Genomic DNA, 16,477 nt, shown 5'->3' on the forward strand with positions numbered 1-16,477 from the left:
AGAGGTGGGAAATACATTTATTTTTAAAAGTGATATTTAAAGCACCTATCATATGCAAATATTACAATAGTCTTTGTGATAAAGACATTAAGCACAGGCACACACATACACATACAAAGAGCAGCTTGAAGTCTAGTGAAGAGATCAAAAAAAATTTGCATCCTTTGATAAGGGTGATAAAGGTCTGATAAAATGTGTAGTGAACAGGTGTGCCCAACATCTTCTAGAGAGAATGAGTTGAGAAAGATTGAATTGAGGCTCAAAATCCAGGTTAAGGATTAGACAGGTGAAGAATAGAGAAGATAACTGAAGTTTGTTGTGTACACAAGGAGCTCAGTTTGCCTGTGTGGGAATGGCAAATAATGAGGTTGGAGAGAGAAGCTGGAGAGAGATCACAAAGAGGCTTTGTGCTAAGTCCACATCTTGGAAATTAATCCTGACAGCAATGTCAGTGCGGGGAGAAGAGAAATCAGAGATGCATGAATAACTTTAATAAAAACAATGATAGGAGGAGGTGCATTTCAAAATAAATAATAATGGAATTTTAAAATGCTGTGAAGGGTGGAAGAGATGTTCCAAAAAGGTAGGCAAAAGGAGGAAAACTTGAGGTCAGGGACAGACTTCTTTCAGTGTTGCTCTGTACATCCTAACATACACAAAATCACCGTTCCACGTAAAACAGTGGTCACCCCAGGGCAAAATCCCTCTGTTGCCGGCAATTAGGTTCTTGTCTCATCGCAGAAAGAATTCAGAGACAGACACGGAGGTTAAGAAAGTAAAATGAGGATGTTTTGAGGGATGGATAGTACACGGTCAAGGGGAGAGAGGGCAGACTCAGGTGAGTGGCTACGCTGAGTTTCTTTGGCAAGTTGGTTACATAGGGTGTAAAAATGAATGGACGGAATATTCATTCGGGGGGAAGGGTTTAGAGTTGTATTCCCTGATTTTCACCCCAGATCAACCTTCTCAAGGGGAAGAGGGATTTTTGTTCTTATTTAGTCTGGATGGGAAGTGTCATGATGTCGGTGCATGATGGGAACTTCTAATTTGCAAGGCTAATTTACTTGTAATGAGGGCATAATGAGCAAAAGGTTACATTTAGACACTAGAGATCCTGCTTTTTTCCCTTTCTTTGTTGGCCGCCAGGACACTTACACCCCAAATGTGTGATTTCTTATCAGTCCAGAGGTTCCAGCTTTTTGCCATCTGCCCAGGGACCCCCGTTGTTTAGATGACGTATGATTTTCTGCCACTTGGCCTGTGCCCCCCTTTCTCTGCTCATATCTGGCTATCTGCCTACTCTAACAACCCTACCAAGGGACCACTGGCAATGTTTGAAGATGTGTTTGGTGATCACAACTTGGGGAGGAATACTGCTATCATCTGTAGATAGATGTCAGGGATGGTCCTGAGCATCCTGCAGCTCACAAGTGAGTCCCCACAACAAAGAATTATCTGTTCCAGAATATCAATAGTGCTGAGGTTGAAAACACTTAACACAGGGAAAAAACCAAACTGGATGTTACTTTGGCAAAACAGGAGTTCTAATTATTAAATTCATGGAAATAAATTTTGAAAAACTATTTTTGGGAAATGCATATCAGTGTAGATGTCTCACATACGTGCATGTTCATGTGAATGTTTCAACATATACACTTTATTTCTTAAAAAATATTTATATATAATTGCTCCATAATATTGTTAACGTCCTCAGTAATTGCTCTGTCATTGGGAGCATTTAATTGAACACCAGCTACGTTTCACACAGTCCCCTAATTGTTGCTACGCAAAGGTGACTGGTATATTTTCTCCAAATGCAAATTCTAAGAAGCACAAATTCATTAGCTTGTGCCTTATATTTTTGTTTTGTTTTGGTTAGACAGCTGAAATGAATCCTTCCAAAGCTTCCTTAAAATCATCAGACTCCATAGCTCGTGTTTGGGGGCATAATTTACATAATAGTTGTTCTTAATTTTAATAAAAATGTGTCATTCACATGGGCCTCTAGGTGCAAACAGTGAATAAAATACAGAAAACATTAACAAATACAAAAACAATCCTATACTTCCACGTTTCTCAGGGACCAAATGTTTGTACTAATTAAGGAAACACGTCTTGAAAAGCTGTACCTTGCAATGTGCCCTAAAATGCAATTAACTCCAAGTCTGCAGAATTGATAATGAAAGGGAGTTTGCATCTTACAGGCATTTGTGAAAAGCTTCCTGACTTCAGCCTTTTGTATTTCAATTTTCTAAGCTATTAGTAAGATTATTCAGATTTCTAAGAGCATGCCCTGTCTAGCTTTTGTCTCTTTCGACTCAAAACAAGGATGTGCAATTTGCAGCAATATAATCACCAACTTTCTTAAAAATAGAATTGGAACCAGGCTATTTACCAGTAGGAAAGAAACCTTGATTTAAACAGCCTGTGCTCACTTGCTGGCATACTGCAACTGAAATTCAGGGATTTCCGGTGTAGCTGCTGACGGATGAGCAACCCTGTGATAACACAAGAGGCTAGAGGGCTTTCTGGAAATGTGACCCGTATCACATGACTATTACAAACAGTGACCATTCATTGCTTGCTCTCTGTGGGCCAGAGGTTTATACAGCAAGTCAAAAACCCCTCTAACCACCCTAAAGAGTCTATAGTATTAGTCCCATTCTACAGATGAAGAAACTAGGCTCAGAAAATTAGGTAAATTGGCCAAGTTTACATAGTGATAAAGTGTGGCAGATCTAGAATTTAAATCCAGTTTTGCTTTATTCCAAGGACCCTGTTTTTTAAAAGCCATAATATACTACCTCTCATATATTTCAACTAATAAAAATTATTGTAATACGAATTATTATTATTATTATAAACTGCATTTACAGACGTCAGGTATTACAAAGTAGGAAACAGATGAATGTTTTCCATGTTTAGATGTGTTTCATACTTCTGGAAAAAGAGATGCAGAAGAAAGTCAAATTCCATTTTTAACTCTAGCATCTCATGAAAAAAACTCTAAATTTTAGAGTTTCTCCACATGTAAAGTCAAAGACATATATGACTTGATTTAGTACAACAAAAAGGAAATTAGTGAAGTCTCCAATTAACATTTCTCTAGGATGAAGAGCTTTAGCATGAATTTGTATGAGTAAGGATAGCCCCTCATCTTCTTTTCCACTTTGATTTATTATCTGAATTTATCTATACATTTATTGATTGGTAAAATGTTTAGTATGTTCTTTGTGTTATAACTTTAAAGCCATTAGAAAGAAATAGTAAATATCATGCATTGTTGTTTTCAAATGCTTACCATGACATTATTTAGGAAACAATAGCCAATTTATGTGCTAACATAAGAAATAAAATTGTGATGGAGTTTGGAAATAATTGCCAAATTAAAAAAAACAACTTTCTAAAATATCTTTAAAAAAAAGAACAGTTGTAGAGAATTAGAAGTGTTTACTCAGCCTACTTTTAGTTTAATTGTAACCTCTGAACAAATGCTTCCAGTATATTCACTGCGTCCTTAGTGTGTTTGTTTTTCTTACATATTTCTGAAATTTTCATGAAGCTAATGATGAGATGACAGTTAGGAGCACCTCATTCACTTGGGGATGTTATAACAGCAAAAAATAAGCTGTATTTCAAAATAATGACAAGATGATATGGTAGAGTTGAAAAGGAAAGCTTAAAAAAGTAACTAAGATGGTTTGACTATAGGAATCAAACTTCCAAAAAGAAAGACAAGAATACCTAGAAAATGTGTTTCAAAATATATTCACATTAAAGATATCATCTGATATACAGTGAGTAAAAACCTTATAGACCAAATTTACTTATGAAAGATTAACTTAGTGAAAGTCAAGAATGCCTTAATTGGACCTTTAATAGAAAGCCTTAATATATCCTCATTAAAACTGGCATAGTCATCTGATACAAAGGAGATAATTCATTAAGCACAATTAATGCAAATTGAGTGCAGATAGAGAGAAAGAAGACTCCCGTTTAAAACTGGAAGTCCTTGTCTTTGACTTGTGTTTTGTCATTTATCACATTACAGATAGCCAAATTAGCACATTTAGATTGACCAATAACTTGACTGTTAAATGTCACGTCACTATGGCATTTGAGAATGTCAAGGCACCCAGAGATGACCAAGACAATCCTGTTCTGTCAGAGATGAAGAGATCTGTAGACTAAGCCAACTGAGTGACTGACTCCCAGTTACATCGCTAGCTAATCACAGAGCTTGGAAGAGAACGTGGTCACTGTCACCGTGCTTCAAAAAAGATACAGAAGACCCCTAGAAATATTTCCATTTTGGGCTCACAGTTACCTAGCAACCTAGCATGTGGTGGAAACCACCCCAAATCAGAATCCTGATGCCAGAGGGAGAAACTATTTTCTGGGTGGGCCTGTGCAACTCCCTTAGCTCTGGAATGAATGCCTAAATCCTGGCTTCGTGACATCTGCTAGTCTACCGACAGGGAACTAAACCATCCAAATAGCTTTCTTGTGAATTTTTCAAAGAAATAAAAGATGCTTAAAATGGTTCCATAGCATTTATAAAACTCAAGATTACTGGAATTTTTAAAATCTTCATTACTGAAAAGCATAAATAACAGGCGGAAGCATTTTTTGTGCAGACGTTTTACTTCTTGAGGTGCTTTTGTCTCATTGGGGCAAGGCTTTGGTTTGAGACGTTAGAAAGCTTTCCAGAATATCTACGTGCTGTATGTGCTGCCTGTCTTATTAAGCACAATACACTATCAAGTGACAAATGGTCTTTATGTTCTATTTTTTTTTAGAAGGATTATTTTCTGGGTGCATGACTTGTGGAATAAATTGCATCCCCAAAGTGAGCTAAGGGAATCTTAAATTTTTTAATGAATCTGAGCTATACTGCAGGTGTGTGACTTTTTGTTAAATTAAAGATGAGGCCAAGCTGCTGTAATATCCCACAGGGTGTACATTGATTAAACTTTATCCCATCTATTGATCATAGTCAGTAAAACTCACAAAAACAGCTGGTTGGGAGGCAAAGTCTCAAATATATTTGCGTTACTACTCACGTTCTTTACCCACAAGTATCTACAGTGTGACAACTGAAAGAAGTCTTCTATACTTTAAGCCAACTGATGTTTCTCCAAGTAAGCCACTGTTAAAATAGATTTCCATGATGTAAGTTTTAAATTAATTTTTATGGTGAAATGGACAGACTATAATGAAAATAACAAGTGCCTCTGAGGGCTGAAATTTTGTTATTGAAGTGAAAAAACTTTTCTAATGTACTTTAACATGACTAATAATTATCTTGAATCTAGGCCTATATAATCAGTGAAATTGATTACTAAATGATGAACTGGGTAATTTGTTTAAAGTAGCTTCTGTTGAAGAAAATACTTGAATAAAGGCAATCATTGTTGAGACTGACAGTGTTTACCATGGCCATAACGTGTCTGGTGTTTTGTTTGCCCATAAATTCTAATTTTAAGAATAAATTTTCGTCTTATTTCAATGTAATGCTTTTTTCTTTTCATTGCATTAAAATAGATTTACTAGAAATATGAAATGGTGCACATATTGAATGACAGAACAGAGTAGTTGTAGGAATAAAAAATTTTAACCCAGGTTTATAAGCTACAGTAGCAACTTTTGCAAGATCCCCTATGTTAAATGGGCCCATTTATCTGACAGCAGAAAATTAGTCATGGTTTGCATAGGGAGTTGTCCAGTGAGTGGGCTCTTAAGGACCACTGGACAAATCTGAGCCGGAACAAGCTTAATTGTACTTCCTCTAGTCTGCAGCCAGGTGATAATCAGTCCCTCATAGGCAACATCTTATTGATTACTGATCACAAAACTTCTTAAGTAGCATTTAGTATAGATATTATCTTGGCATCTAGTTCATGCAAGATATGGTGAGCTTATAGTGATGTCAGGACATAATGTTGTGCTATAATAATCATACTAGAGTAGCCCTTGAATCTACCTAAACATTTTCTCCCTCATACGAATCCTGTTGGCTATGTATCCTGCAGATTTAGCCAAAGCATCCACATGAGGTACTATGGAGGGTTTTTTTTTTTTCCCCTAGGATTCAACCGAAAGTCTAAAAAAAATGAGCTTTAAAAATGATAATTGTATTACAACTTAAAATTAGTTCCAGAACTGTAAGTTAAATGAAATGCTGTGAAAATTGTAAATGTATTTGTCCTTTTTGCAATGTTTAGATATCTCTCAGTGAAAGAGAAATATAAGCTAGCACACGCTGTAAAAGAAAGTTTATTTCCTGAATTAATCTAAGAAAGTTTGAACATAATATTAGGAATCTATAAAAAATTCATCTCTGTATGAAAACCTACTGCTCTGGATAATTAAAGCGTGATGACCTATTGGCCTGATTCTTTCCGCCAAAACATTTACAAAAGAGGTAAAGGCTACTCTGACATGCCTTAATTAATTTTACATTAGGTACTAACAGATTCTTCTTTGTATTTGTTGAAGGCTTCGTTGGTTTATTCATTCACTTATAAGGCAAAGTCGTACCCCTGTGCTATGGTAGGTTGTAGAAAGAGTTTTATTCTCATAAACTTTCCAAATGAAAGTTGACTGATGTGCATTGGGCAGGGAAATAATTTTTGGACAGAATTTTCTTTCTTTTTTTTTTTTGGAAATGGACAGCAATTCATGCCATTTGTATGGAGACATTTGTTCATTCAATAGTAATCCTTATTCAGCTCCTACTGTGTTTGGAGCACTTTGCCAGAAGAAAAAGACAAAACAAACTAACAAAAAAACAGAACTTACTATTCATGAACTTTCTCAACAAAATAAACATAAGTTTTCTAAGAAAGAAAGACAGAAAGCGAACTTAAGAGACAATAAAACAAGTAACAGTTAACTATTGAGGTCTGTCATGTTGTACTCAAGCATAAAATACTTTCATATATTACTTCATTTAATTGTCACAAGAAAGTTACAAGTAGGCAACATCTCCATTTTGCTAACAAAGAAGGGCTCAGAGAGGTGGTACATTGCTTACGGTCACAGAGCTAATCAGAGGGTTAGGTGTGACGAACACCACTCTTACTTGGTTTCCAAACCCGTGTTGATTCTCTTACTACTGCTCAATACCATTTTCACACATACGCTGGATCTCTTTTGGAAACAAATTTTCATAGAATTTGTGTTTACATTCTGAATAAATCAAGACAGTTTATTGTGCACAAAGAAAAGAATGTAGGAGAGGTTCTTCAGTGGCCTGAAGTGGTTATCACCTCTACAGTATCTGAAAATTGGGAAATTTGTTTTGGGTAAACCCCTCTTCTGTTCATCTCTTCTCTCTATGTACCTTCGTGAGCCGACCTTTGCATTTTAGATCAAAAATGCACTATGAGTTGAATTGTCCCCATCAACCAACCCCCTCTCGCCTCTCTCACAAGCATTCTCTCAATGACTTAGTTGATGATGATTGAATCAATTGTCATTCCTTACCAAAGAATATTTTATTGTAAAGTAAGTTCATATTACTCTAGGGTAACACTGTGGAGATGGTAATATTGATCAGGGCATTAGCGTATGGGTAAAGGAGATCAACTTCTGTCTGTAGCCTATCTATAACCAACTCTTTCCTTCTATCTTACTTACAAAGTAATGGTGGTCTGAAAAATGACACCTCACTTTAGACCAGATCTAAGATATCTCACCCATGTTTTCCCTAATGCCTTCTGGTGCTTAGAATTTAACTCTGACCTCTGATTTTAAACTGTCTGAGCATCGATCTCAATATTAGCTTGCAAATAGCTTTTCTTTTTTTTTTTTTTTTGGCCTACTTGTTTCCCTAACTAAACCATGTCTAAATAATTCTCAGGTCTTGCTACCTCTTCTCTTTTATATATCTCTTGTTCCTCTCTTTTACTCCTTCAAATAAATATTCATTGAATGAATGGGTAAAGCCTCAAATATTATCTACTTTAAAAAAGTATAAATATTACTTGATGGATTGTATTGATTTTTAATCTCTTGCACTAACTAGCTCTTTGAAGTTGGATAAAATTCTCCATCACTCTGCATCAGATTTCTTCTCGGCAAAAATGGTCTATTAATGGTACTTATCTAGTTTTTTTGAGTCTGTAATAAACTAATATTTAGGAAACATTTAAAGCATGTATATAGTACACTGCAAGTGCTTCATAAATGTTAGTTTTTGTTATCGCTTATTAGATTGCTTTTGCAAATAACCCATACATGTGTAAGTGTTTCCTCCAAGTCTCATACATCATCCCCATATAATCTTCCGTTAAGAGGAAAAGTATAATTTGAAGGATATTTTAAACATCTTGTCCAGTTATATATACTCTAGCCTCAGTTTACATTGGTTCATTTTTGACAGCTGTGAACTAGAATATTAAAATACAATTCTCAAAACTCTTAATTCCTCAACTTTCATAATTAATCCCAAGTTAGGACCTATATCACCTAGGCAAATGGTTACTTGATTTTATACTTGCTGGATATATCTAAAAATGTCAAATTCCTATTAACATTTGCCAAAAATCTAAATATATGTGTGTGCGTGTGTATGTGTATGTATGTATATAGATGTTCATGAAGTATTAAGTGTTGTGTGTTTTTGAAGTTTGTGAAAGGAAGTGTATTTTATTACAAAAATATTACAAAAATATTTTATTACAAAAATATTACAAAAATATTACAAAAATATTTTATTACAAAAAATACCTACTGAGAATGTTTTATCTATTTTGTTGTTGGATAAACAGTTTCATAGACACATGTCCCTTCTTAATTTTAAATATTAGCATTGAATGATCCTGCATATTACCCCCAACCTAGTCCTGTATCGTTTCTTTTCTCTGACATTTCTGTCTTCCCTTTTTCTGAGTTTTTATTACTGTGGCTAGGCAGAAATCCAAGGGTAGTTAAACAGAGCTATTTAGTTCTACTTGAGTTGAAATTCAGTTGCAACCCCATGAATAAGACTCTTTGGATTCAAGCATTGCCCGTATAGCGAGCCCTTATGTTGTATACTTCCCAAGAGTTAGGCTGCAAAGAAGAGTAAGAAGTAACATGAGTGAGGACATGTGCCTCGTGTTACATCTACCATGTAAACATAGATTATATATTTTTCAAATTCAAATAAAAGCCTATTCATTCTAAAAGTATTTAACACTAATACTACCACTTAATGTTAGAAAGCTCTGTCTGTGGGATGCTTTAAAGAGAGGGGGTTGTTCTGATAAAGATGCCACACACTTTCAGAATCTTAATTTACCTTATAAACAGAAGAAAACCCATTTTCTTCCAGACTAACAGTTCTGAAGTGATCAGATTTCTAAAAGGAGGCAAATTCTGCCATATTTCATAGGGGTATGTTGACAACAGTGTCGTCTGGGCTTTGCTGATAGCTGCGGCAGGGAGCTTCGAGGTTGAATAATATTTTTCAATTTTAGGTTCAACTTTCAAATACAGAAACCATTGTTCTAAGACTATCCCCGAATGGAAAGTTTCCTGAAGACAGATTACTTTAAACAATGTAATAACCAGATTGCCAACTGATTACATTTTAATCAATATTATTCTTTTTCTTTGACAAGATTTCCCTCGTCTAAGCAATTCAGCCCTCATCCTCCTGCATCCTCGGCAACAAGCCTCAGGGGAAGGGAGATTATGAGGATTTTTTGTTTTTTGTTTTGGGGGATTTTTGTGATATCAACTCAAGTCAAAGAAGTAAATCAGTTTCAGGGCCCCATGGCCTCATGCTCTGTGAAAGCCCAATGCTGTATCTCGTTACCACTCTTCTGTAGTGTCTGGATCTGATGTCTCTTCTCCAAATCAGATTTGCTTTATATTTTGGTCTTTCCTCGCTTAAACTGATTTTGCAAGTTGAATTTTCTTTCATTAACCTATAGTTTTTATTAGAACAATCTGCACAAAATGGCCGGTTCCTTGTTTTGATCCCACAGGTACAAGCGATATGTTCTGTTTTTGTCAGGTCTTATTTTCATTAAGTGAGCTCCTAGGTTTCTTGGGATGCTTCATAGTCTGGATTTATGGGATGCTATTAATGTCTTCTGTCATGGCTGTGCCTGTCTGTGCACAGGTTGTTATGAGGTTTCATGTTGAGCAATATGTTCTACATAGGCGTTAACACCGTGTGCCTATGTGAGGCATGGGTTGTATTTCAATTATATTTATAATCTGTTTTAGAAAGTATGATGAATTTTGTAATATTTCCATCACCACAATCACCTGTATTCCGAGTGTTTCCCCATGTTAAAGTGGAAGAAGTTTCCTCTGTTACTTTCAATGGAAATCCCAATATTCATGCTCTGGAAACCAATCTGTTCACATTCTCACGATTTTTATCTTTTTAGATATTCCCCTCTTTCAAAATGATCATTCTCTCCAGCAAAGACAATGCCTATTATTTCCCACATCAGAAAAAATTAATTTGTTGAACCCACTTCTCTGATGACATAAGGCACCATTTTTCTGACCTTCACTTCAGGTAACGATATTCAATCAAGCGTCACGACGCATGGGCTTTATATATTCGCATTCAATATACTTTTGAATCCATTGCAATAAAACTTTCAACCTTTCATATTTTATTGAAACTACTCTTTTTCAAGTTAGCCAAAGATGTCCATCCTGCTAAATCCAATTCAACCTTTACTAACCTCATTCAGCTTCTTTATAGAATTCACCCCAGCTGTCCACACTCCTTTCTTGGCTTCTGCACCACCCCACTCGCCCAATTTCCCTTCTCCCCTGAGCTGCACCGTCCCCTGAAGCATCTCCTATGCAGATGCTGGGATGCTTTATACCCAAAGATGGAGTTCTGTACCGCTCCATCTGTCACGTCCTTTCCTTACAATTCTCTCCCAGATGAAATTATATTGTTCCCATTACAGTACATTTAGGCTGATACATCCTCAGCTGTATATTTCCCATTCATTCAGAAAGCACATTGGAAGTCCAGACCCACATCTAATTTTCTATTTTTATTCCACATGTTTATTAATTGACATCCAAGGCATAACATGTCAAAGCCACTGATTTCTGCCCGACTCTTTTTCTCCTAAAGGGATTGTTTCTTTCCCTCTTTAACTCTGAATGGGCTTATCAGCTACATGCTAGATCAAATACACAGACACAACACAAAAATCATTCATGATTTCTTCTTTTCACTAATGCCACTCCAACAAAAAGCTTTATAGGTTGTAGCCAAAATATAGCACTATTTTATACACTTCTGTCCGTTTCCTTGTTTTTTTCCACCTGTGCCCATGATGACAATTATTTCTTTTCTGAGTTGTTTTTAATGTTCTGTGTTCCAAGATTCCAAAGTAGCCACTGGAATTTTTTTTCAGAACGTAAGTTGATCTGTTATTTATTTTGTTTAAATTGTTTCCATTGCTTCTATCAAAAAGTCAAAACCCTTGACTTGTGCTACAGGGCGGGCATGTCCTACCCCCTGGCCATCACTTCATTATTCTGCCAGTTACATGGAAACATCCATTTGTTACGGAACCACGTCAAGCTTTTTCTGCACTTTGGATCTTTGTACTTTATGTCCCTATATTCAAATATTCTTCCCCTTGCACTTCTCACATGACAGTTCATTCTTTTTTCTTCAGACGTAGAAGAAATGTAACTTAAGCTAAGAGTAATGAAGAGGGATGAAGGATTAGAGGTTTAAGGAGACAAGAAAACTCCCTCCTTAAACCCGTTGAGGAATGGTGTGGAACTTTCCTAGAACATATTGTTAGATAGTGAAGTGGGGCACCAGGCAGATAGGTGGAGGAGAGGGAGGATGGTCGGGAAGTTGGGGTTATGCCTGCCTCCAGCAGAAAGGGATTTTTACTTCTTCTAAATGAGGGCCAGCAAGAAACTGGTTAGAACCAGTCAGGACTATGCAGTATTGAAAAACTTAATGGAACACGACCCAGTGCTCATTGTAATATAATTAACACTGTGGTGTAGCCCCTAACACGGGTTTTTCTGTGTACATCATGGGTAAGGACTTGTGCAAAGGAAACAAACATGACTCGGCATTCCAGGGGCAAGAGCCCTCAATCAATCAAAAGGCCGCCTCTAAGCCAGGGTGAGAGAGAGGGCAAAACAAAGACCACTTTCCCTCCCTTGGATCAGCCCGCCTCCCACTCTTGAAGGTGGATTTTTCTTTTCCTAAATAAGTCCTTCAAAAATCTTTCACTATGCAATGCGTCTCCCATCTGAAATCTTGTCCTTAGGTAAGACAAGGACTGAGGTCTTTTCCTTTTTTGGGGGTAACAATATAATGATTGTTTACTATATTATTTATTCAGATTTATGTTAATTAACTTGTTGAATAATGTAAAACCCCACAACTCAGGGGTATAGAAAAAAGTAATTTATAGCCATGGTGTGTGTGTCTGAGTCAGCTGGGATCAGCTGAACCAGACTGGCTTTTGTTTGCCAGCTCTGCGTACCCCCAGTGCATTCCATCATGCATCTGCTCATTTATTAGGTAGCTCTGCGCTAGGTGGGGAATCTGAACTGGGCCAACCCTATGTCTCTCACCTTTCTTCTGGGAACCAGTGGACTAGCCCTGGCATGATCTTCTTCTGGCAGTGGTAGAGTGTAAGAGGGAACTTGCAAAGTCTCAGGACACCTAAACCCAAATATGGAACAGGGCACCATCACTTTCCACTCATTCCGTTGCCAAAGTAAGCTGGGGGCCAAATCTAAGGTAAGAAAGCCATGCACAATTACATGAGCTTGGCAGGGAAGAAGATGTGTGGTCAGTAAAGCAACCTACTTCCTGTTTATTCATTCTTTTACTCTTTGACTAAGAGAAGATGCTAAGTGATGGAGACACAACGGTAATTAATTAAAATGTTTTGTTTTTCACTTTGTGTTTATCTTCCAACTTCAGGTATAATGAAATTCCAAGATAAATTAATCTCTAACATCTGTTATCCTTAAAAAAAACTGTACATATAACAATGAGAAGTTTAATCAAAGTTTTATTTTTTCCAGTGGACTGTAGGCTTCACAGAGAAGTTTTTTTTTTTTGGTCTCTCCCTCATTAATTACTGTGCTTTTGTTCATGGAGTCTAGTAGGTGTATGTTTTAAACTTTTTGAGTTAGTAATTGAAGTGACAGAAAAAACGAGTGACAGAAAAATAATTGATATCAGTTCTATGCAAATATAAAATGGCCAGGCAAATCTTAAGAGCCAAATATGGAAAGTAAAAATGCATGTTTCAATACTTGAATGTATTAGATTAATACCTCCCTTGATTCAGTTTTCTTTTCTTTATTATAGCGTCGGGTAAAAGAAAATGTATCTATTTGTTTCTCTAGATATTTCATCGACTACAAAGCTGAAGATGACAGATTTTTCAACATTGATGCCAACACTGGAACCATTAAGACCACCAAGGTCCTTGATAGAGAGGAAACTCCGTGGTACAACATCACAGTTGCTGCTTCAGAAAATGGTAAACGTCTTTATTTTATTATCATAGGAAAGAAGTCACTTATACATGAAGATTTATACTGAGATCTTCTCCAGAGCAAGGCTTTTGCCACTTTTATTGTTTATGCCAGGGGCGAGCAGAGTGCACAGAATGCAGTAGACACAATTATTCATTGTCAGATACAGTGAATAAATCTTATACCTTTTCCTTTACTTTAATCCCCTCATAGTGGTGGAAAGTTGGCATCACAGAACACTTAGTCTGCATCACTGAGTCAAAATACTTGGTTCTCTTCGTAATTGTGAGACTTGCTTTGTTATGTGCCTATGCCTTACTTAAGTAGAAGAGGAATACTTCATATGCGGCGAAACGGTTTAGGAAAATAAAAAGAAGAGAAGAAAATCTTAACATTGTACTTGAATTATTTTATCAATAAAGCACCCCTCCTCCAGCTTCAATTAACATCAAACTTTTACAGTAAAAGAATAACTCTTGGGATTTCCACGGGCAGGTCTGTGTCCCTTTTAAGAGAAGTATATCATACACAGCTGAGGAAGGCTCTTGTCTCATCCTCATCCAGAGCATGGCATTATGCTAAATACCTAGGTTTTGAAAAAAGCATAAATACCAATAATTATCTCTGAGTTCAAAAAGATGTGCATGACTATGTTCAAATGAAATTAGAATAAAATGCTAGGAAAACGGATTTACTGTCATGAAAATGAAATCTTTCTTTACATGTTGAGAAATAAACCAGAGGTACAAATTGCCCCAAGTTTAGCATTGTATGCAGAAAGTATGTATAATTTTAAAAGATTTCTACATATTCACAAGAGAACTATAAATATATTAAAATTAAGAATACTTCACATTAAGAAAACAGTGCTATGTAAAAAGTAATTATGTTCTCTTTTGCTTGTCCTCAGAAGGTATGAGAAATTTAAAAAAATTGAAACTTCATTTATAAATAATTTACAAATCATGCAATTCACCCTTTCAAAGGGTACAGTTTAATGACTTTTAGTATATTCAGACTTGTGCATCAATCACTACAGTCTGTTTTAGAATATATTCATGATTTCAGAAAGAAATCCTGTACCCCTTGGTCATCACCGTTTAAACCCCACTCCTTGTGCCTCAACTCAAGAAGCCACTAATCTGCTTCCAGTTTCTATAGACGTCTTAGTCTGTTTGGGCCAATATAACAAAATGCCATAAACTGAGTGCTTCAAACAACAAACATTTATTTCTCACAGTTCTGGAGGCTGGAAGTCCAAGATTAAGGGGCAACAGCTTTACTATCTGGTGAAAACCCAGTCCAGGTTCATAAGTGGCTGCCTCCTTCTGGTGAACTCACCTGGTACAAGGGCAAAGAATCTCTCTGGAGGCACTAATCTCACAGATGAGTGTTCCACTCTGAATTTTGGCAAGGGAACATGAACATTCAGTCTATAGCATTTCATATAAAAGAATCATATGACCCGTGGTCCTTTGTGACTGGCTTACTTCGCTCAGCGCGGTATTTTCAAAGTTCATTTACACTGTAGCATGTAGCAGTGTTTCATTCGTTCTTATTGCTAAAAAATATTCCACTATACGGATATACTACATTTTATTTGTCCCTTTGTCACTTTATCTATCAGGGCAGATGTTTGGGCTGTTTCTACTTCTTGCCTAGTTTGAATAATGCTGTTATGAACATGACTATGAGTATCTCCATATGGATGGGTTTTCATTTCTCTTGGGTGTGTACCTAAGAGTGGAATTACGAGGTCACACAGAAACTCTATATTTAAACTTTGGACGAGCAACCAGACTGTCTTCCAAAGTTGCTACATTTTACATTCATACCATCTCTGTATGAGGGTTCCAATTTCTCTATATTGTTATCAATGTTTATCATTACATACCTTTTTGATTATATCCATTCTAGTGGGCATGGGGTGATAGCTCATTGTGGTTTATGTACTTTTATAATGCTCTTTATTACAAATCAGTAATTAAACCACTCCAGTCTTCTCTTGTTCTACCTGAATTTTTCATGTTTTGCATCTGAAAAATCAACTCAAGTGGTTTCCATTTAGATAATTTTTTCGACATAATGTTCTCTTTGAAAATAAGCATCACTAATTACTTTAAAATGAGCATTATAAAGAATACATGAGTGGGTTCACTTGTTATCATTCTGGTTAATATTCATTTTCAACATAACGAGACTAGACCTAGAATTGCATGTTCTTAGTCACCCAAGGACAACAAAATGACTGTCACATGATAAAGGCTCATTGAAAATTAGTTTTAAAATAAAGGAATAAATGGATTGATATATTCAAAAGGAAATGATAAAGACATTTGAAAGGTTCCATAAATAGTGTGTAGTTCTTGGGAACAAGCTCCATGGATAGAAGACGGAAGGTAGGAATCCCTGGAGAGAATGATATTTGCTTGTTGGAAACAATAGGAACTTTTAAAAATAGCATCTAGTTCAATTACAGGGGTATTTTAATCAGAGGCCGTACTTTAGATTGTTTCTAAATCTCACCTCAGTCCAAATAATGTTTGCATCAAGCAGAAGCTGATTTATAAACATACATGAGTTCATGTATATCATAAAAACTCTACTGTTTTCAATCATTACCAAAGGAAATGTTCATTTTTGCTAAAGTAACATCTTAAAGATATACTTACTAAGTTTTTTTTTTAAACCACTTTTTGGTACTTCATACGGGAAATGAGTTAATACACATCTACTAAGTAAAACATAATATCCTGAATTTTATGGATGGTAATAAAAAAGCCTTAGAGATATCTCAATGAGCATTACTAAGATATAATTTAATCCTAATCATAAACAGGTATGTAGAAAGAATGAGCAATAGTTAAGATTTTATAGCCATATTGGGAGACACTGTTTAGAAAAGTGCACATCCACTTACGGATTGCTTGACTTCAGTGTCTATGAAATAGAGTTGGAAGCCCTTCCAGGTACAATTGCT

General features: G+C 36.0%; 1 protein-coding gene across 1 annotated transcript in view; it reads left to right on the forward strand.

Moving 5' to 3' along the window:
* The window catches only part of CDH18 (cadherin 18), an 889,079-nt gene that overhangs the window by 809,833 nt on the left and 62,769 nt on the right, over positions 1 to 16,477 (forward strand). Inside the window, exon 9 of the mRNA XM_072958825.1 lies at positions 13,366 to 13,502. Within this exon, the coding sequence (XP_072814926.1) occupies positions 13,366 to 13,502 (137 nt within the window). The remainder of the gene's footprint in view (positions 1 to 13,365; positions 13,503 to 16,477) is intronic.

The sequence above is a fragment of the Vicugna pacos genome, chromosome 3 (assembly GCF_048564905.1).
Source record: "Vicugna pacos chromosome 3, VicPac4, whole genome shotgun sequence".
Taxonomy (NCBI): Eukaryota; Metazoa; Chordata; class Mammalia; order Artiodactyla; family Camelidae; genus Vicugna; species Vicugna pacos.